The following is a 16,034-nucleotide window of genomic DNA, read 5'->3' on the forward strand; positions in this document are numbered from 1 at the left end:
CAGACTAGTCACTGAAATTAGTCCTTCACGTTTAGAAAAAAGTTAGCCTGACTCTGTCTTAAATATTTAGCATAAAATATATTGTGGTTGATTGGAAAGAAATTTATCCTTGACAAAAAGATTGCTGATCATCAGATTTTTCATTATTCTGCTGTGATATGTTCTTATGATACCTTTTCTCGTCCTCTTGGTTGGTTCCAGTGGATTAATTTTAAGGCACAGCACTGTCTTTTACAAGCAGTTAGTATTTCATCAATCATTCTAGTTCTGAAAATGCATTCCCAACTATGCAACAATGATGAGGCCTTCATCTTAGTCATAGATATTGGTTAAATGGCATAGTGGTTGTGTTAAAAAAATTACTTGAGCTTTCAGTGTACACTCATCTTTCAAAGAGTAACTTCACTGGATACAGAATAGCTGTTAACACAGTTCTGTTCAGTTAGGTGCCTTCAGGATATGTTGAGCTACTCATTATATAGCCTTTAAGCCTCCTTGGGTCCTTTCTGGCAAAAGTTAGAAAAGAAGAGCAACTCATCTAATTTCCATGAGATCTTGGAGGAAGAAGCCAGGGGAAAGCATCCATCTGGACACTGAAAGCAAAGTAAGAATTCAGCGTCCAAACCTCTCCCAGCTATGATTTGTTAAATCTAAATGGTTTGTGGACACTATGAGAAGCAATGTAAATTTTTGTGAGGCCACACTTATAGTCTGCAATGCAGGTAATAATCATACAGCAAACATTTAGGCAACCTGGGGATTATGTACTCAAAAAATTGTACCTCGTTGTATAGATATATGGTAATCATTTACAGCCCATTAGATGTGCATTTATTACTGCAATGCTGCATTATATGTAAAACGTTTGAAAAACCCTATACAGGTATTCCTTTGCTTCATTTGCTATCTTGAGTGTTAATAAGAGATGATACAGAATGAAAAATTATACATAACAATTGGCAAGTTGTTTTCTTCTACATTGTAATTTCCTGGGAATGAAATTAAATGTTTGTTTTTAAAATATAAAAGACATTTAAAAAACCCTCTGTTCTTCATTGTTGTCAATTAGGCGTGATGAACAGTCCAAAGAGAATATAACTCAAACATAATCAATCTTCCTCTTGTTGATACTCTTCTATGAAAGATAGAATAACACAATATATAAGCTATAGCTCTGTATTAGGCATTGCCTGAAGGTTTGGAAAATAAACTATTTTATCCATGGAGTGAGCAGAAGGGAGTGGGTAAGACAGATACAGAACTGCAAGCATTAAAGAAAAGGGGTGCATCCTTCTTACCAAATAATTGAAAGGTTCACAAATTGATTATGTGGGCCTAAATGGGATCATGTGGCTGGGTGGTTGCCTGGGGAAAGTGTGTTACGAGGCCACATAAAAGTCAAAGGCTGCTGGTGATTGAAGTGGTGTAGTTCATGACCTTTCCCAGTTATAAAATCATTCCATCTGACCAAATTCTCCAAGTCATCTTAAGAAGTTGTTGCAGATGGGCTCTATGGCAGGCTCCCTGTGTGATGTAAAAATGCCTGTTGCAGCATCAGGATATTGTCAACAAACACCATAGCAAATCCTCCGAAAACTGGGAAAATGACAACAAATTCTGGCAAGTTAAGGCAGAAAGAAAGAAAAATGTTATTTTTCAGCCATATTTATCTGCAGTCCATATTAGGGCTGGGTAGCATGTTCATAAATGGTGTTATTTTCTACTTAAAGGGCATGGGATTCAGATTCCTGTCCATGGGTGATGCATGGGTGATGCACTTGTAAATATATGTTGTTTCCAAATGTGGAGAGGTGTGGAAGGAAGACAGCTTTCAGGCCAGTTACATGTATATTTGTCTGCACATAATCATGAATTACTTTCTGAAAATGGAGGAAAATGCATATAATCCAGTCTGGGACTTTTTGCTTGCAAAGCAGAGGCTCTTCCAGTGAGTTGCAGCTCCTCCTCTAATAGAAACGTTCTGTCTACTTTGTCCACGCTATACATGCAAGAGCTTCCTTGTTGACTTCTGTGTCATGAGCAGCCCTTCCCTGTACAGTCTGCATGCATAACAGATGCCCCCAATGCTCTTTTTCCTCAAAACCAAAAAAGGTTTATACTTCCACCACAGGGACATTTCTGGGTTTTTTAATTATTTTAAATCATTTTTAGACAACCAATCATATTGTCACATTTATTTAGGTGCTTCATTTATAGCCGTGGTGGCGAACCTTTGGCACTCCAGATGTTATGGACTACAATTCCCATCAGCCCCTGCCAGCATGGCCAATTGGAGTGCCAAAGGTTCGCCACCACTGATTTATATCCTGCTTTTGTGCCCTAATGGAAACCCAAGCAGTTTACACCATCAGTATCCCCTCCTCCATTTTAACTTCACAACAGCCTTGTGAGGTGAGTTGAATTGAATGTGTATGAAAGGCCTAAGTTCACTCAGCAAGCTTCCATGGCAGAGTAGATATTAAAACCTAAACCTCCCATAGGTCTAATCATGACACTACACTGACTCTCCAAATTCCAAATGTAGTTATGCCATAAATGTATATTATAATGGCATGAAGTTATTGGCAGTTTTGTTTTCAATGTATCTATATTTTAAATTTTAGTCATTTCTAACTTGGACTTTGCCTGTTTTCTTTCTCACCAAAAATTTAAATCCCAGAATCCCACAATTTTTCACATGTTTATTTAGCCAGTAAAATGCCATTGTGAACTTCCGGTTAGGGAAATGGCCGTTCCGAACGTCTCTAACCTTGCTGGGAGAGACATCTGCTAGAAATCCTCTTAATCCCCGAGTTAAACGGGGGTATCCCGCTCTTGTCGGAAAGAGGGGAGCCTAGAGAAAAAAAGGTCTCAGGAGGCTGCGAAAGCGCATTGAGCAGCACGGAGATAGTTCAAGCTTAACAACGAGGAAGACGCAGAGGGTAAACAAAGAACCCAGGAAGGGACGGCCACCCCTAACAGTTGTAAAAGTACGAGGAAAAATAAGAGACTTAATACCGACCTCAGTGGTGAATAAGAATTGAAAAGTAACGACTCGCTGAAACAACAAACAAACTTACAATAATCGGAGAGAGGAAGGGAAGAGAGAATGGAGAAACGGGCGGAGAAGGACGAAAGGAGGCGCTTGATCGCCCCGAACGGCTCCGCTCTCTGGAGAGCAATGCAGGGAACCGACACCAAGGTATCCGTAGGCTTGCACGAAAAGTAAATAAAGAAAAACTGCCCTCGAAAACCCTTCCCTGAACAGACGGTCATCTGGCAGTAAGCCAGATTGACAATTGCTTTAAGAACAAGCCGCTAGAAAACGGAACAGGAAACAGAACTGCTGTAAACAAATACAGAAAGGCTTCCGGTAGAAAGAGCAAGGTGACGTAAAGCAACCCATAATTCCCACAAACCGGAAACCTACTGACGTAACGATAACAGGAAAAGAAAGCTGGAGAAACGGAAAGAAACGGGGGCTTGATAGTCTGGTAAAGTGAAAGACTGTACAAAAGACTGCACTAAAGCACTCAAGCCCGAGGAATGAACGGACGGCAGGCAAGCCCAGACGGACGCGGTTTAAAGAGGTAACAACGCTTAACTTTAATTAAGAGCTACCAGCACACAGATTAAGATGGCAACTAGGAGAGGCCCATATGTGAATGAGAGAGCAATAAAAGGTCCCAACCAAGACCTGGCCACTCCAGAGAGAAACCCGGAATACGGGGCAAGACTGGAACACCTGATTGAAATCACAACAAACTCCTTAAAAGATACGGCAGTGTTCCAGCAGGAGTCTAAAGAGAGAATGGCCAGACTTGAGTTGGAGTTACTTAATATTAAAAAAGAGATGGATCATTTTAAAAAAATTGATGAAACGTTGAACATAATTAAAGATGGACTAAAAGACCATGAAAACCGAATCACAGATATTGAGGACTCAATGGAACATCTGAAAGAAAACTGCTTGAGGCAAGAAGATGCGGTGGCACTATTGGAGTATGCCCAGAAAGAGAATACAATGAGAATAAGAGGACTATCAGAGACTGAAGGCGAAATATTATCTAAGCGACTTATGCCGACGCTACAAGAAGTTTGGGATCTCAAAGAAGAGGACGCTATAAGAGAAATTGACCAACTGTATAGGGTGAATTCAAGAGCAGCCTACGACAGGAAACTTCCAAGAGATATAATCATGCATTGTGTAAGGAAAAGTTTGAAAGATGAAATCTTAAGGCACCATTCGAGACAACCCCTCAAAATAGATGGGAAAACATTGATTATACTGAAAGAGATCCCACAATCGATCCAGAGAAGAAGAAAGGATTATAAATGCTTGACGGACACACTTAGGAAAAACAACATTATCTACCGCTGGATCATCCCTGAAGGGGTCTCCTTCGTCTGGAATGGAAAGAGATTGAATATCACTATGGTACAGAGAGCGCAGAGAGCGCAGGAGATCTCCCAAAAGCTGAGAAAGACCATCCAAGAAAAAGGAAAGTAAGAACAAAGGGCAAAGGGACTTTGGGTGGAGAGGGAGATGGATAAAAATAAATTTGTAACTTGTAATATAAATGGGCTAAATAACCCTAGAAAAAGGAGACATGTCTTCTCTCAACTTATTAAAGAGAACCTTGCAGTAACCTGTCTGCAAGAGACGCATATTAAAAAAGGGGACGAAAAGTACATTAATTACCCCAGATTGGGGGTTTTCTTTCATGCGGGGTGCAAAAAGAAAAAAAGGGGGGTAGCATTGTATGTTAAAGAACAATTGCAACCCAAGGAGATATTAGCAGATAAAGAAGGGAGATTTTTGGGCGTGGAAGTAACTATAAATAATTCTAATGTCCTGATAATAGGGATTTATGGCCCAAATGAGAAAAAGGCAGATTTCTATAGTCAGCTGAGGGATAAATTAACCGAGTATCCAAATGAGAAATGGATTATAATGGGGGACTTTAATGGGGTGATAGAACCAACACAAGACAAATTAGATCTACAAGACAGAAAAAAGAATAAGTTGAGAAAAGACAATAAACTGCCTAAGGTATTTTTGGAACTCACAACAGAGTTACGTATACAGGATGTCTGGCATTTGAAAAGAGGTAAAGAGAAAAGTTTTACATATCATTCACATAGGCATAACACCCTGTCAAGAATTGATATGGTGTGGGCATCGGAATGTCTTTGTGCAGAGATTAAAAAAATAGAAACAAAGCCGAGAATTCTCTCAGACCATAACCCAATATATATGGAATTAATAACAACATTAAAACAACCGAACTGGAAAATAAAAGATTGGGTCTTAAATAACAAAAAAGTCAGAGAGAAAATTTAAAAAAGGTTATTGGAATACTGGAAACTAACTACAGGATCGGTGAAGGAAGAGGCAACATTATGGGATGCCCATAAAGCGGTAATACGTGGACAACTGAAGGTGGCAGAAATAAACCTGAAAAAAGATAAAAAAGAAAAGTACATAGAGTTAGAGACACAAATAAAAGATCTGGGAAAGAAATTACAAGATAAACATAATAGCAAAAAGATAAACAAACAAATCAGGATATTAAAGGAACAGATTAGAGCGTTACAAACAGACGAGATAGCTAGAAACATACTATATATGAAACAAAAATACTATACCTTAGACAATAAAACGGGAAAGTGGTTGGCAAATAAATTAAGAAAACAACAAAATCTAAATAAAATTAATAAAATTAAGATTGGACCAAAAATAACAACTGATAAGAATCAAATTAAAAAATTTTATAGTCACCTATATAAGAATTTTATAGTCAAGAATTTTATAGTCACCTATATAAAATTTTATAGTCACCTATATAAATTTTATAGTCACCTATATGAAAAAGATTCAGTAACGGCAGGAAATATACAATGTTATTTGAACAATCAGAAAATACCAAAAATAAACGAGAAAGAAAGAGAGGAACTGAATAAACCTGTAGATAAGGAAGAAGTGGACAGAGTGATTAGGGGTCTAAAAAATAAAACGCCAGGCACGGATAATATACCAGCAGCATATTATAAGATCTTCAAGGAAGAGGTAATTAAACAACTAGTATCATTAATAAATAAAATATTTACAGATGGAAACTTACCGGAATCCTGGAAACAGGCTACGATTTCGTTAATACCTAAGACTAAAACAGAAACACCAGAAGTAAATGAATTCCGGCCCATATCCCTACTTAATGTAGATTATAAAATTTTTACTACAATATTGGCACAAAGGCTTAAGAAAATATTAACTAGATACATTCAGGAAGAACAATCTGGTTTCCTCCCAGGAAGGCAAATAAAACGAAACATTAAAATTGTCACAAATATAATTGAATACATCAACGACAAGCCTGATTTACCAATGGCAGCAATCTTTCTGGACGCAGACAAAGCGTTCGACAGGGTGAACTGGGAGTTTATGTTAGCAACAATGCGAAGAATGGATATAAACGGAAATTTTCATAACGCAATTAAAAAAACCTATATGGAACAAAATGCAAAAAATAAAATAAATAATGAATACTCCGAACAATTCACATAGCCAAAGGCACCAGGCAAGGATGCCCTTTATCACCTCTCCTCTTCATCCTGGTAATTGAAATATTACTAAAAAATATAATAGAAGACCATAGAATTAAAGGCGTTAAAGTGAAAGGAAATCAGCACAAGTTAATGGCGTACGCTGATGACGTAGTTATTTTCCTGGACGAACCACAAAGTAAACTTGACCAATTACAAGAAATAATAACTAACTATGGTAAAGTAGCAGGACTAAAAATAAACTATAATAAAACTAAAATGTTTTTGTGGAATATGACAAAACAAGAAAAAAGAATAATTATAGAAAGATCAAAAACGAGAAAAGAATAAAATACCTGGGTATAATACTAGAAGATAATAACATAAATTTAATAAAAAATAATTACGAAAAAATGGGGATAAAAATCCAGGAAGACTTTAAGAACTGGTCGAATAAAAATCTATCACTATTAGGAAGACTAAACACAATAAAAATGACAACTCTACCAAAGTTCATGCACCTCTTCCAAACTATCCCAATAGTAACATCTAATAAAATATTTAATGATTGGAAAAAAGCAATAACCAGGTTTATATGGGAAGGAAAAAAGCCCAGAGTAAGATATAAACACTTAATACAAAACAAAAGAGAGGGAGGTCTGGCATTATCAGACCTACAAACTTATCATGACTCTGGACCCCTCGCATGGATAAAAGAATGGGTTACTTTAAAGGATAAGAAACTATTAAGTTTAGAAGGTTATAACCTACAAAAAGGGTGGCATGCCTATTTATGGCCGACTCTGGAGAAAAAACAATGTATAGATAAAATCTTTAAAAACCACCTGATAAGGAACAACTTACTAAAGATTTGGTTAAAATACAAAAAAATATTTTACTCCAAGATCCCAACATGGATCTCAAGAATGGAGGCACAGCAAATTATAGATATTAATGAAAAAGATAATTGGCCGAGATATAAAGACATTTTACTATGGAATCAAGACATCCCAATTATGAAGCAAAAAGATGCAATAAAATGGGAAGAAGGGAACTGTCAATGGTTTACATATGCCCAATTGTACAGTAACTTTAAAATGGACAATAAAATCTGGGGGATACAAAAAGAATTAAATGAATTAGATAAGATACTAGTTAACCCAGACGCAAAGAATATTAGTGAACTTTACAGGCTTTTGTTGCAGCAAAAAACGGAAGATGAAATAGTAAAAAATAATATGATTAAGTGGGCAAAGAATCATGGAAAGGTAATAACTCTAGAAAAAATGGGAGACATTTTATAAGGAACTATATAAATTCACCCCATGTGCAGACCTCTGGGAGAATTCCATAAAAATGTATTATAGAACCTACTTTACACCATCTCTGTTAGCAAAAATGAACAATCACCACTCACCTAGATGCTGGAAATGCAAGAAAGAAATTGGTACATTCTTTCACACCTGGTGGACCTGTAAAAAAATAAAAAAATTCTGGAATGATATACACATACAAATAAGAAAAATTTTGAAGATGAATATTAAAAAAATGCAATTACTTACTTGTTAGGCCCATCCTTTATGAGTGAAAGAATCTCTGTAAAATATAAACACCTGTTATTCCACTTGCTTGCAGCAGCGAGGATTGTGATAGCGAGGCACTGGAAATCAGACCAGTTACCCAAGATCGAGGAATGGAGGGAGAAAGTGCAAACCTTATATGTAATGGACAGACTCTCATTTCAGATTAAGGAATTACCAGCGGAAGATTACCAACAAACCTGGATGCCTTGGACATTGTACCAGTCAAATAATTATAACGTTAACATCTCTCCAATAGAGTATTGAATGTATCTGAACTCTTCTTTTCTTTAGGCCTTAAGGAATTCAGGTTAAAATGAAGAAATATCTGTTAAGTTTCTTTCTGGTTAAGTTATTGCAAATATAATAGAATTAGAGTTGTTAATATATTAAACTGCATTTAAGTAACTGAGGGGAAGTCAGGGGGGGTAAACATAGGGGGAGGGAAAGGAAGATTGGGGGGATAAGGGGAGGGAGGGAGCAATTGGTTATATTAGGAAATTAATTATTTGAATTAAAGTTGTTAAATAATTGCTCCTTTTTAAGTTATACATGAATTTAATGCTTGACAATGTGTGATTGTTATGATCAACTGATGAACGTAAATGTATAACTGATTTTCTTATATTATTTAATAAAGACTAATAAAAAATGCCATTGTGGGGGAGTAAAATGCCATTGTGGGGGAGGACTTCATACAGCAGCCGCAGCTGGAGCAAAGCCACAATGGCCCACCTCCCCCACAATGGTGTTTTTACTGGCCCCGTGCCAGTCTTTGTGGCTCATGTGAAAAAACGGGTTTTCCCCTCACCACTTTAGTTCCTCTCTTATCTTCTCTCGGCTGCCATCACCCTGCAGAGCCCAGGGGACATGTCTCCTGGCCTCCAACCCTGGAGGCATCGCCATGGCCACAGAGTTGTGTCTCTGGCCTCTGCAGGGTGATGGCAGCCGAGTGGACGTAAGAGGAGGACTGAAGCAGCAGGCCCTGTGCAAACGCGGCCCCATGGTCCACAGGGGCACTGGGCCATTTGCACAACAGTACGAACAGCCGGGGGGGCACCGCATCAAATATGCCAGTGCATCGCTGCTCCTGTGGCCCATGCAGAATTGGCCAAAGAAAGAGCCCTGTGATTCAGAGTGGTAAGCTGCAGTACTGCAGTCAAAACTCTGTTCACAACCTGAGTTCAATCCTGCTGGAAATCAGTTTCATGTAGCCAGTCCAAGGTTGACGTAGCTTTCCATGCTTCCAAGTTCAGTGAAACAAGTATCCAGCTTACTGGGGGTAAAGTGGAGACAATTGGGGGAGGTAATGGCAAACAATCCCATAAAGCATAATCTGTCTAGTAAATTTTGTGATGTGATGTCACCACATGAGTCAGTAGTGACCTGGCATTAGCACAGGGTACCTTCAGCTTTTTTATTGAACAAGAAATACAAAAGCAGCAATGAAATTCTGACCTTTCCTGGGATGGTTGCTTTTCATCTCAGCTCCAACTTCTGAATCACCCTTTGAGTGTTTAAGAGCAACGGGTAGAGAAAATGGATAGAGAGAAAAATGCAAGCAGAGGTTGAACTGAGCCAGGGACCATTATTACAATTCACATAAATAGTCCTTAAGTCATTTTATGTTGAAGTTGTGAGTTAACTTATACTTAGCTCAGCCATCTTCCTTAATATTTTTAAACTGAAGGAGAAAGGACAGTAGATGTCTTAAGTCTCTTGAATGTTGTCTCTTTTTCTCACATTGTCAGAAAGGAAAATGTCAGCTGAAAGTGAAATCCAAATGTGGCATAAGGACTCTCAGGCTCTGTGTATTAGATTTCAGTCACATGTTATCTTAGTATGCCAGTGCATCATTTCTTGTAAATGGACAAGAGTCTGGTCTGTTCTGAAGCTGAAGGCTGCCAAGAATAAACAGATGCTGTAAGAGGGGGACATGCTTTTTGCTGTGAGTCAGAGGGATCTCAATGCCAGACATGATACTAACAGGCACCAGTTTATTCTTAGATCCTATTTCCCCCTGTCTATAACTCAGTGCACTCTTCTCTGTGCACGTGGACCTACTGTACATGCAAGAACTTCCACATTGACTTCTGTGTCATAAACAGCAATACTCTGTACAGTCTGGATGCATACAGATTGTGAATATGTGAAAGAAGCTTGCAGATTAGGGCAATGCAGAGCCAAAGATTTATAGTTGAGGATCATTCATTATTTTACATGTAACTGATGCAAACTTCATATCATCATTGTCAACTTCATAGAAAATGGATGGTATTTTAATACCTGAAACAAAACAACATCCCCTCTCCATCTCCCAGCAGCTATTCAAAACTTTCTCCAATGTTCCTGCCAATTACAATGTACGATAAGATTACAATAGGAGGATTTTACATCTGTTATGAGGCTTTGATTCTACAGAGACAAGAAAAGAATAAATATGTTGGGAAAAAGTTGGTTTGATTAAAGGAACTAAATGGTGGCATGTAATGTAATTCTAGTTTTCTTGGAAAAGAACATATTGCTCATCCTTGATAAACAGGATTTATATGAACTTAGTTAATGGGATTTTCTTCCACTTGTGGTTCTTCCTCTTTTTGCTAGCCTTTGTGTAAAGCATTACCATAGCTGATGCTTTCAGTGGCGGAATAACTGAATGAATGGTGATTGATTGGATTACAGCTGCAAAAACAGTTCAAATCCTGGGTGACTGAAAAAAGGAACTCTACACATGGTGGAACAGATTGATGTCATAATTGCCTTTGTAGGTGAAGCTAATAGTCTTTTTTTTTAAAAAAATAGAACCTGAGGGTAATTTATTAAGACAGTGGTTCTTGGTGGCTACCTGCTTCATCCATGCAAATAGGTTTAGGATTACACAATTAGAAAACAATGCAAAAAACAAAAGATTTAAGACAGAACATACAATGCAGATGGTGTGTTACAAAGATAGAAAATAGTGCAATAAAAACAAGATGATTCCTACACTAAACACTGAAGCAGACTACAATCCCATTATAAAGGGATCCTCCTAACCTGTTCCATTCTATTGCTACTTACAGAAATGTCCTAGACATTTTTGTTTTGCCTATCTTGTGGAATGATAAACTTTTAAGAAGCTTCTTGAACTCCTTAGGCAGTTCCTCAAACTGGGAGCCACAAGAGAAAATATACATGAACAGGCAGTTTGCTGGTCTTACTCATTTGCAGGACAACATCTCCAGAAGGATACAATCTAATGAGTGAAATTGTCACAGCAAAGCATCACAAGAGTGGTGGACTTGAAAATATTGGTCTGACCTGGTTCAGGCCTTCCTAAATGATAACCAAAGTATTGAATGGAACCCAGTAATAGTAGCCTACCTGTGTAACCCAGCAATAGTAGCCTACCTGTCTAGCTTCTAATAGTAACTAGTCTGTACAAATTAGAGTTGACTTTAAGGACAGACCCTTGTGCAGTACATTTTAATAGTCTAACTTCAAGGTTAGCATAATGTGAATATGAGTCAAGGTGGGGGATCATCTTCTGGGCTAAAATAATCTAGAAGAAAAAATATGTGCAGCTTCATTAACTTGCTTCTCAGTGATAATGCTGGATCCAGTCTAACTGCATGCTCTAGTCCTAACTGATCAAATTCCATCAAACATGGGAAGCACAGTGTATTTAGTGACCGCAATGTTTTGAACCATCACCATCTTACATTAAGTTGTGTGACTGCATGAAAAGTTAGTTGGGTCCAGGGAATCCAAATCCTACTCACCAAAATATAATCTCTAGTTAGCTCCTTCAAATAAAATCCAGCAGTTACAGAACACAGAAAACTTAAAGTTACTAATCAAATAATTAAAATGTTCCCATAAGAATACTATATTGACATTTTAGGAACATTGGGGGGTTGTTTTATGATCTGATACTGATCTATCATTGTCCCTTACTCCTCTAGCTCAGTACACAACAGAGCACTGTGAAAAGCAGAGAAACTACAGGGCTTTATTTAATGGCCTCATGAATGGCAATGATCTTGCTGTACCATATTGTAACTGGGGAGGCATTTTGAGAATTCAGAACATGCTAGGTTCCTCAGGATTGGTTGCACAATATTGTGTCCAAGCAGGAATGTTAGAGAGGATGCATTAAGTTTGACTTAGCACAAGTGGTTACTTAACCTTTTCTTGCATTTGTGCTTGTGCAAAAGCTCTTATGGAAGTGGGAATTGTGTGCTGGATTCAACCCACTGTTTGCAGTAGCAACCCATTTTGACATATAGAGTGGGGAGGGACATATACAACTAAGAATCTCTGCAATAGAAGCAATTCATTTGGGCCCACTTGGAATTACTGACAATTGAAAGACTGTCCCTTTGCAGCACTTGCTTCCAATTATTTGTCACACTGTGATGTACTGGAGATAAATAGTACATGCTCATATCTAAGTTCATAAATTGCAAGCCAGTTCCTTTAAAAAAGATAGCCTGTTTTTGTTCCCAAATTAAATTTTGAAGTGTTGGCCAATTTTTACGGATTTTGATAGCAATTTCCATTGTTATAATTTGAAATTAAAAGAAATTTGACCGATTTATCATCAGCTCATGCTTACCAAAAGACTTTTAATGTTCACTAATAATTTAGTTTTATTTATGGTCAGCATTTCTCCCACAGAGACATGATGGAAATAAATGAAAGAATGGAAATAAATGAAAACGTTTTTGATAATTAGCATATAGAATGAAAGTTATAGATCTGTTTCTATCCCCATGAACTTCGTGGCAATTATTTGGAAACAGTAAGAGACCTTAACATTATACAGAAAGAAAGAGAGGTAAAAAAAATCAGTTGTTTACCTTCCAATGAGATCAGAAGTACTATCCTTTTTATTTAATATAATTAAATAAACAGACTTCCTTCTGTGATACACCTCTGAAGATGCCAGCCACAGATGCAGGTGAAACGTTAGGAACAAGATCCACCACACCAAGGCCACACAGCCCGGAAAACCCACCAGAACCAGTTGAATCCAGCCGTGAAAGCCTTCAACAATACATCACAGAGAAGTGTTTGTAAAAGGGAACTTAGACCAATGAGAACAGATAACATACTATGTGTTGTCAAAGCATGAAATGTTCAGGTTCATTTATTTATTTACTGTATATTTATTTCAGTTAATATGATGCAACTACTAAAACAGTGTCAAACTCACCTTTTAATCCCTTTCATTGACATAGGGCTGAATCATTGGCCCTTTCCGCACGGGCAGTATATGGCGCCCTGGGGACTGCAAAAACGCCATCCCCAGGGAGCCATTCGCACAGGGGGGGGGGCGGCTGCTTTGCAGCTGCGCTGCCCTCGCACCGCCCGACCAGCGCGAAGCCGCCGTTTTCCGACCTCGCTCGGGAAGCGACGTTTTCGGAAAACGGCGGCTTGGAGCCGCTGCCGTGCAAACGGCAGCGGCTCCAAGGCACCCTCCCCCCTTCCGCCCTTCACTTATCTTGTCTTCGGCCAGCCGACGTGTCGCCGAGGCCTGGGGACATGCCCCCCTGCCCCTGCGACACTGGAGCAGTTGCGCAGGGGCGGGGGCGTGTCTCCAGGCCTCGGCGACATGCCAGACGGCCAGAGACATGCCGGGTCGGCCGGGCGATGGCGCTCCGCAGCGCTGTCTTTTCGGCTGTTTCTGGGACCATTCGTGCGAATGGTCCCAGGGGGGTTGGGTCGGCGTGGAATGCGCCGACCCAACCCCCATCGATGCCGTGCGGAAATGGCCATATAGTCATTCTGCCAGTGCAAAGTAACTTCCAGGAAACAATTTTTTTGCCAATTTTTTTCTCTTCCACTACAGAAACCACCACACCCAATATTGTTTCTGGATGTCACCTGAATTTCATGGGCAGTGTCTTCATGGGGTGGTGAGAGGACAGAATCATCAAAGTTTTGTTCTGCAGTATGCACTTGTGGATAGTAAGATTCAACTCATTAGATATGTTGGTAACATATATGTTGGAGTAAACTTTTTAAAAAAGAAACCCAATCAGAATGGTTGCAAAATATATATAAAGCTAAAATGTTCATATTATTGATATAAAGAGATAGTAGGAAAGTACAATATTGGAAAGCATTTTTCTATAAAGAAGGCAGACTGAATGGTTTGGATTTTGTTATTTTTAAAATACCACTGTGGAACAGGTGGAAAAAAAGGTGTTAACAGATGTGGAAATCTTTTACTGTGTAAGGTTTAAGATAATGTTTTGAAAACAATTTGATTAAAATAATTTTGCTCATTTCTTTATGAATTTATAATAAATTATGTTATGGCTTTGTGCTGCTTCATCTGTATAAATGAACTGAGAAACATAATTAAATGAGATTTAAGCCACTTTAGCTATATAATGATGCGTTTAGATGATAGATAATTTGAAAGACTGTGTTATGTCGCAGTAATATCATTTTGAACACTTCCAAATCTGTACATTACAGCAATTACTTTTGATAAAATGTGAAGATACCCAATTCTTCAAGAACTGTCTCTTTAATACCTTCATAAGTGAGATTTTGTGCAGCCTGATGATTTCATATATCTTTGCTCACTATTATGGTAATCCTGGAAAGCCATATGTTTTGCTGCTTGACACAAAATGCTCATTAATTTTATTGAGCAAATTTTGTTTAGAATTTCAAGCTTGTAAGCAAAGGCTAAATGTGCTGGTGCTTTCATCCTTTGGTCTCCATATCATAAAAGATTTCTGGGACTGACAATCTAGAAGACAGCATTTTCATCTGTTCTAAGTGATTCCATAATTTAATTGTGTCTGTTCATATATTCAGCTGGATTTCTTTTTTATATTTGTTCATCTCACCTTTTCACCAAGGAGCCCAGAGTGGTATACTTACTACTTCTTCTATCTCTTTTATCTTCTCAATAATCCTGCAAGCTAAGAGAGAATCGGGATGCCATGATTTTCATCATTAATGAGTTTAAAAAAGCAATTTACTGTAATTCATAGCAGTGATTCAGGTAAAACAATTCCAGGATTCGTGTATTAGCGCAGCAGATATCCCAGACTCCCTACAAAGTTGCTATGAACCTGCACATGTTGCAGCATTGGATAAAGACAATTGACTTGAATAAGCATTGTTGAAATAGCAAAGAAAACAAGACACAGATCATAAAAACTAAGAGAAAACTAAGGCACAGTGTCTGAAAGATAATGAGCTAAGTCCTGAAACAACTGAAATTTGTTTAAATACTGAAAAGGTGAAAATAAAATGAGTAACAGGTAAAGGAGTGCATTCAGATACAGCCTAGCTGAACATATACCTGAAAAATACCTTATTGGGATTTCTTGAATATATCCAGAATTCCAAATATATCCAGGAATTTTTGAGATACTGATTTACTGGGATACTGGAATTTCTGAGAAGATTGGGGGCCAGAGTTTGCAGACTTCCAGAAACTGTTCCCCCCCTTCCCCCACATTCTCCTTTGTTTCTGTGTCTCAAGAGGTTTCTATGGGCTTGTCAGGCTGCTTGAGTCAATTTCAAGTGTTTGTCACTTTCCAGATGGGTTTCCCTTCTCTTTTGCTAGAGTTGCTTTATGTCTTCATTTTTTTACTGTGTTGTACAGCATTGGCAAAATAGGACTCCCCTTGGATTTGTTCTGCTGTGGTTTCACTTTGGTTCTGTTGAGTTTGCACTGTCACAGTGGCACTGAGTTCTGCCAGGCATTGTATATGTTGCCGTTTGTTCTGTTGGGATTACAGCACCCACCCTTACTTGGATCTGTTCTGCTGTGATCCTCTGGTTTGATATTAGTTCTATTGAGCTTGCACTGACACAGAGGCACTGTGTTCTGCTGGACTTCTGCACATTGCAACTGGTTCTGCTGGACTGGCAAAAGTGCCCCCACCATCTGATTCT

At 38.3% G+C, this 16,034-nt stretch overlaps 1 protein-coding gene across 1 annotated transcript; it reads left to right on the forward strand.

Annotated features, from left to right (window-relative positions):
- Nucleotides 1-3,336: 3,336 nt before the first annotated feature.
- Nucleotides 3,337-8,314, forward strand: LOC125432106. The gene is made up of 2 exons (XM_048495468.1): nt 3,337-4,506; nt 8,182-8,314. The coding sequence occupies exons 1-2, from the start codon at nt 3,638-3,640 to the stop codon at nt 8,294-8,296; spliced, it is 984 nt and encodes a 327-aa protein (XP_048351425.1). The 5' UTR covers nt 3,337-3,637; the 3' UTR covers nt 8,297-8,314.
- The last annotated feature ends 7,720 nt before the right edge of the window (nt 8,315-16,034 follow it).

This window comes from Sphaerodactylus townsendi, linkage group LG04, assembly GCF_021028975.2.
Source record: "Sphaerodactylus townsendi isolate TG3544 linkage group LG04, MPM_Stown_v2.3, whole genome shotgun sequence".
Lineage (NCBI taxonomy): Eukaryota > Metazoa > Chordata > Lepidosauria > Squamata > Sphaerodactylidae > Sphaerodactylus > Sphaerodactylus townsendi.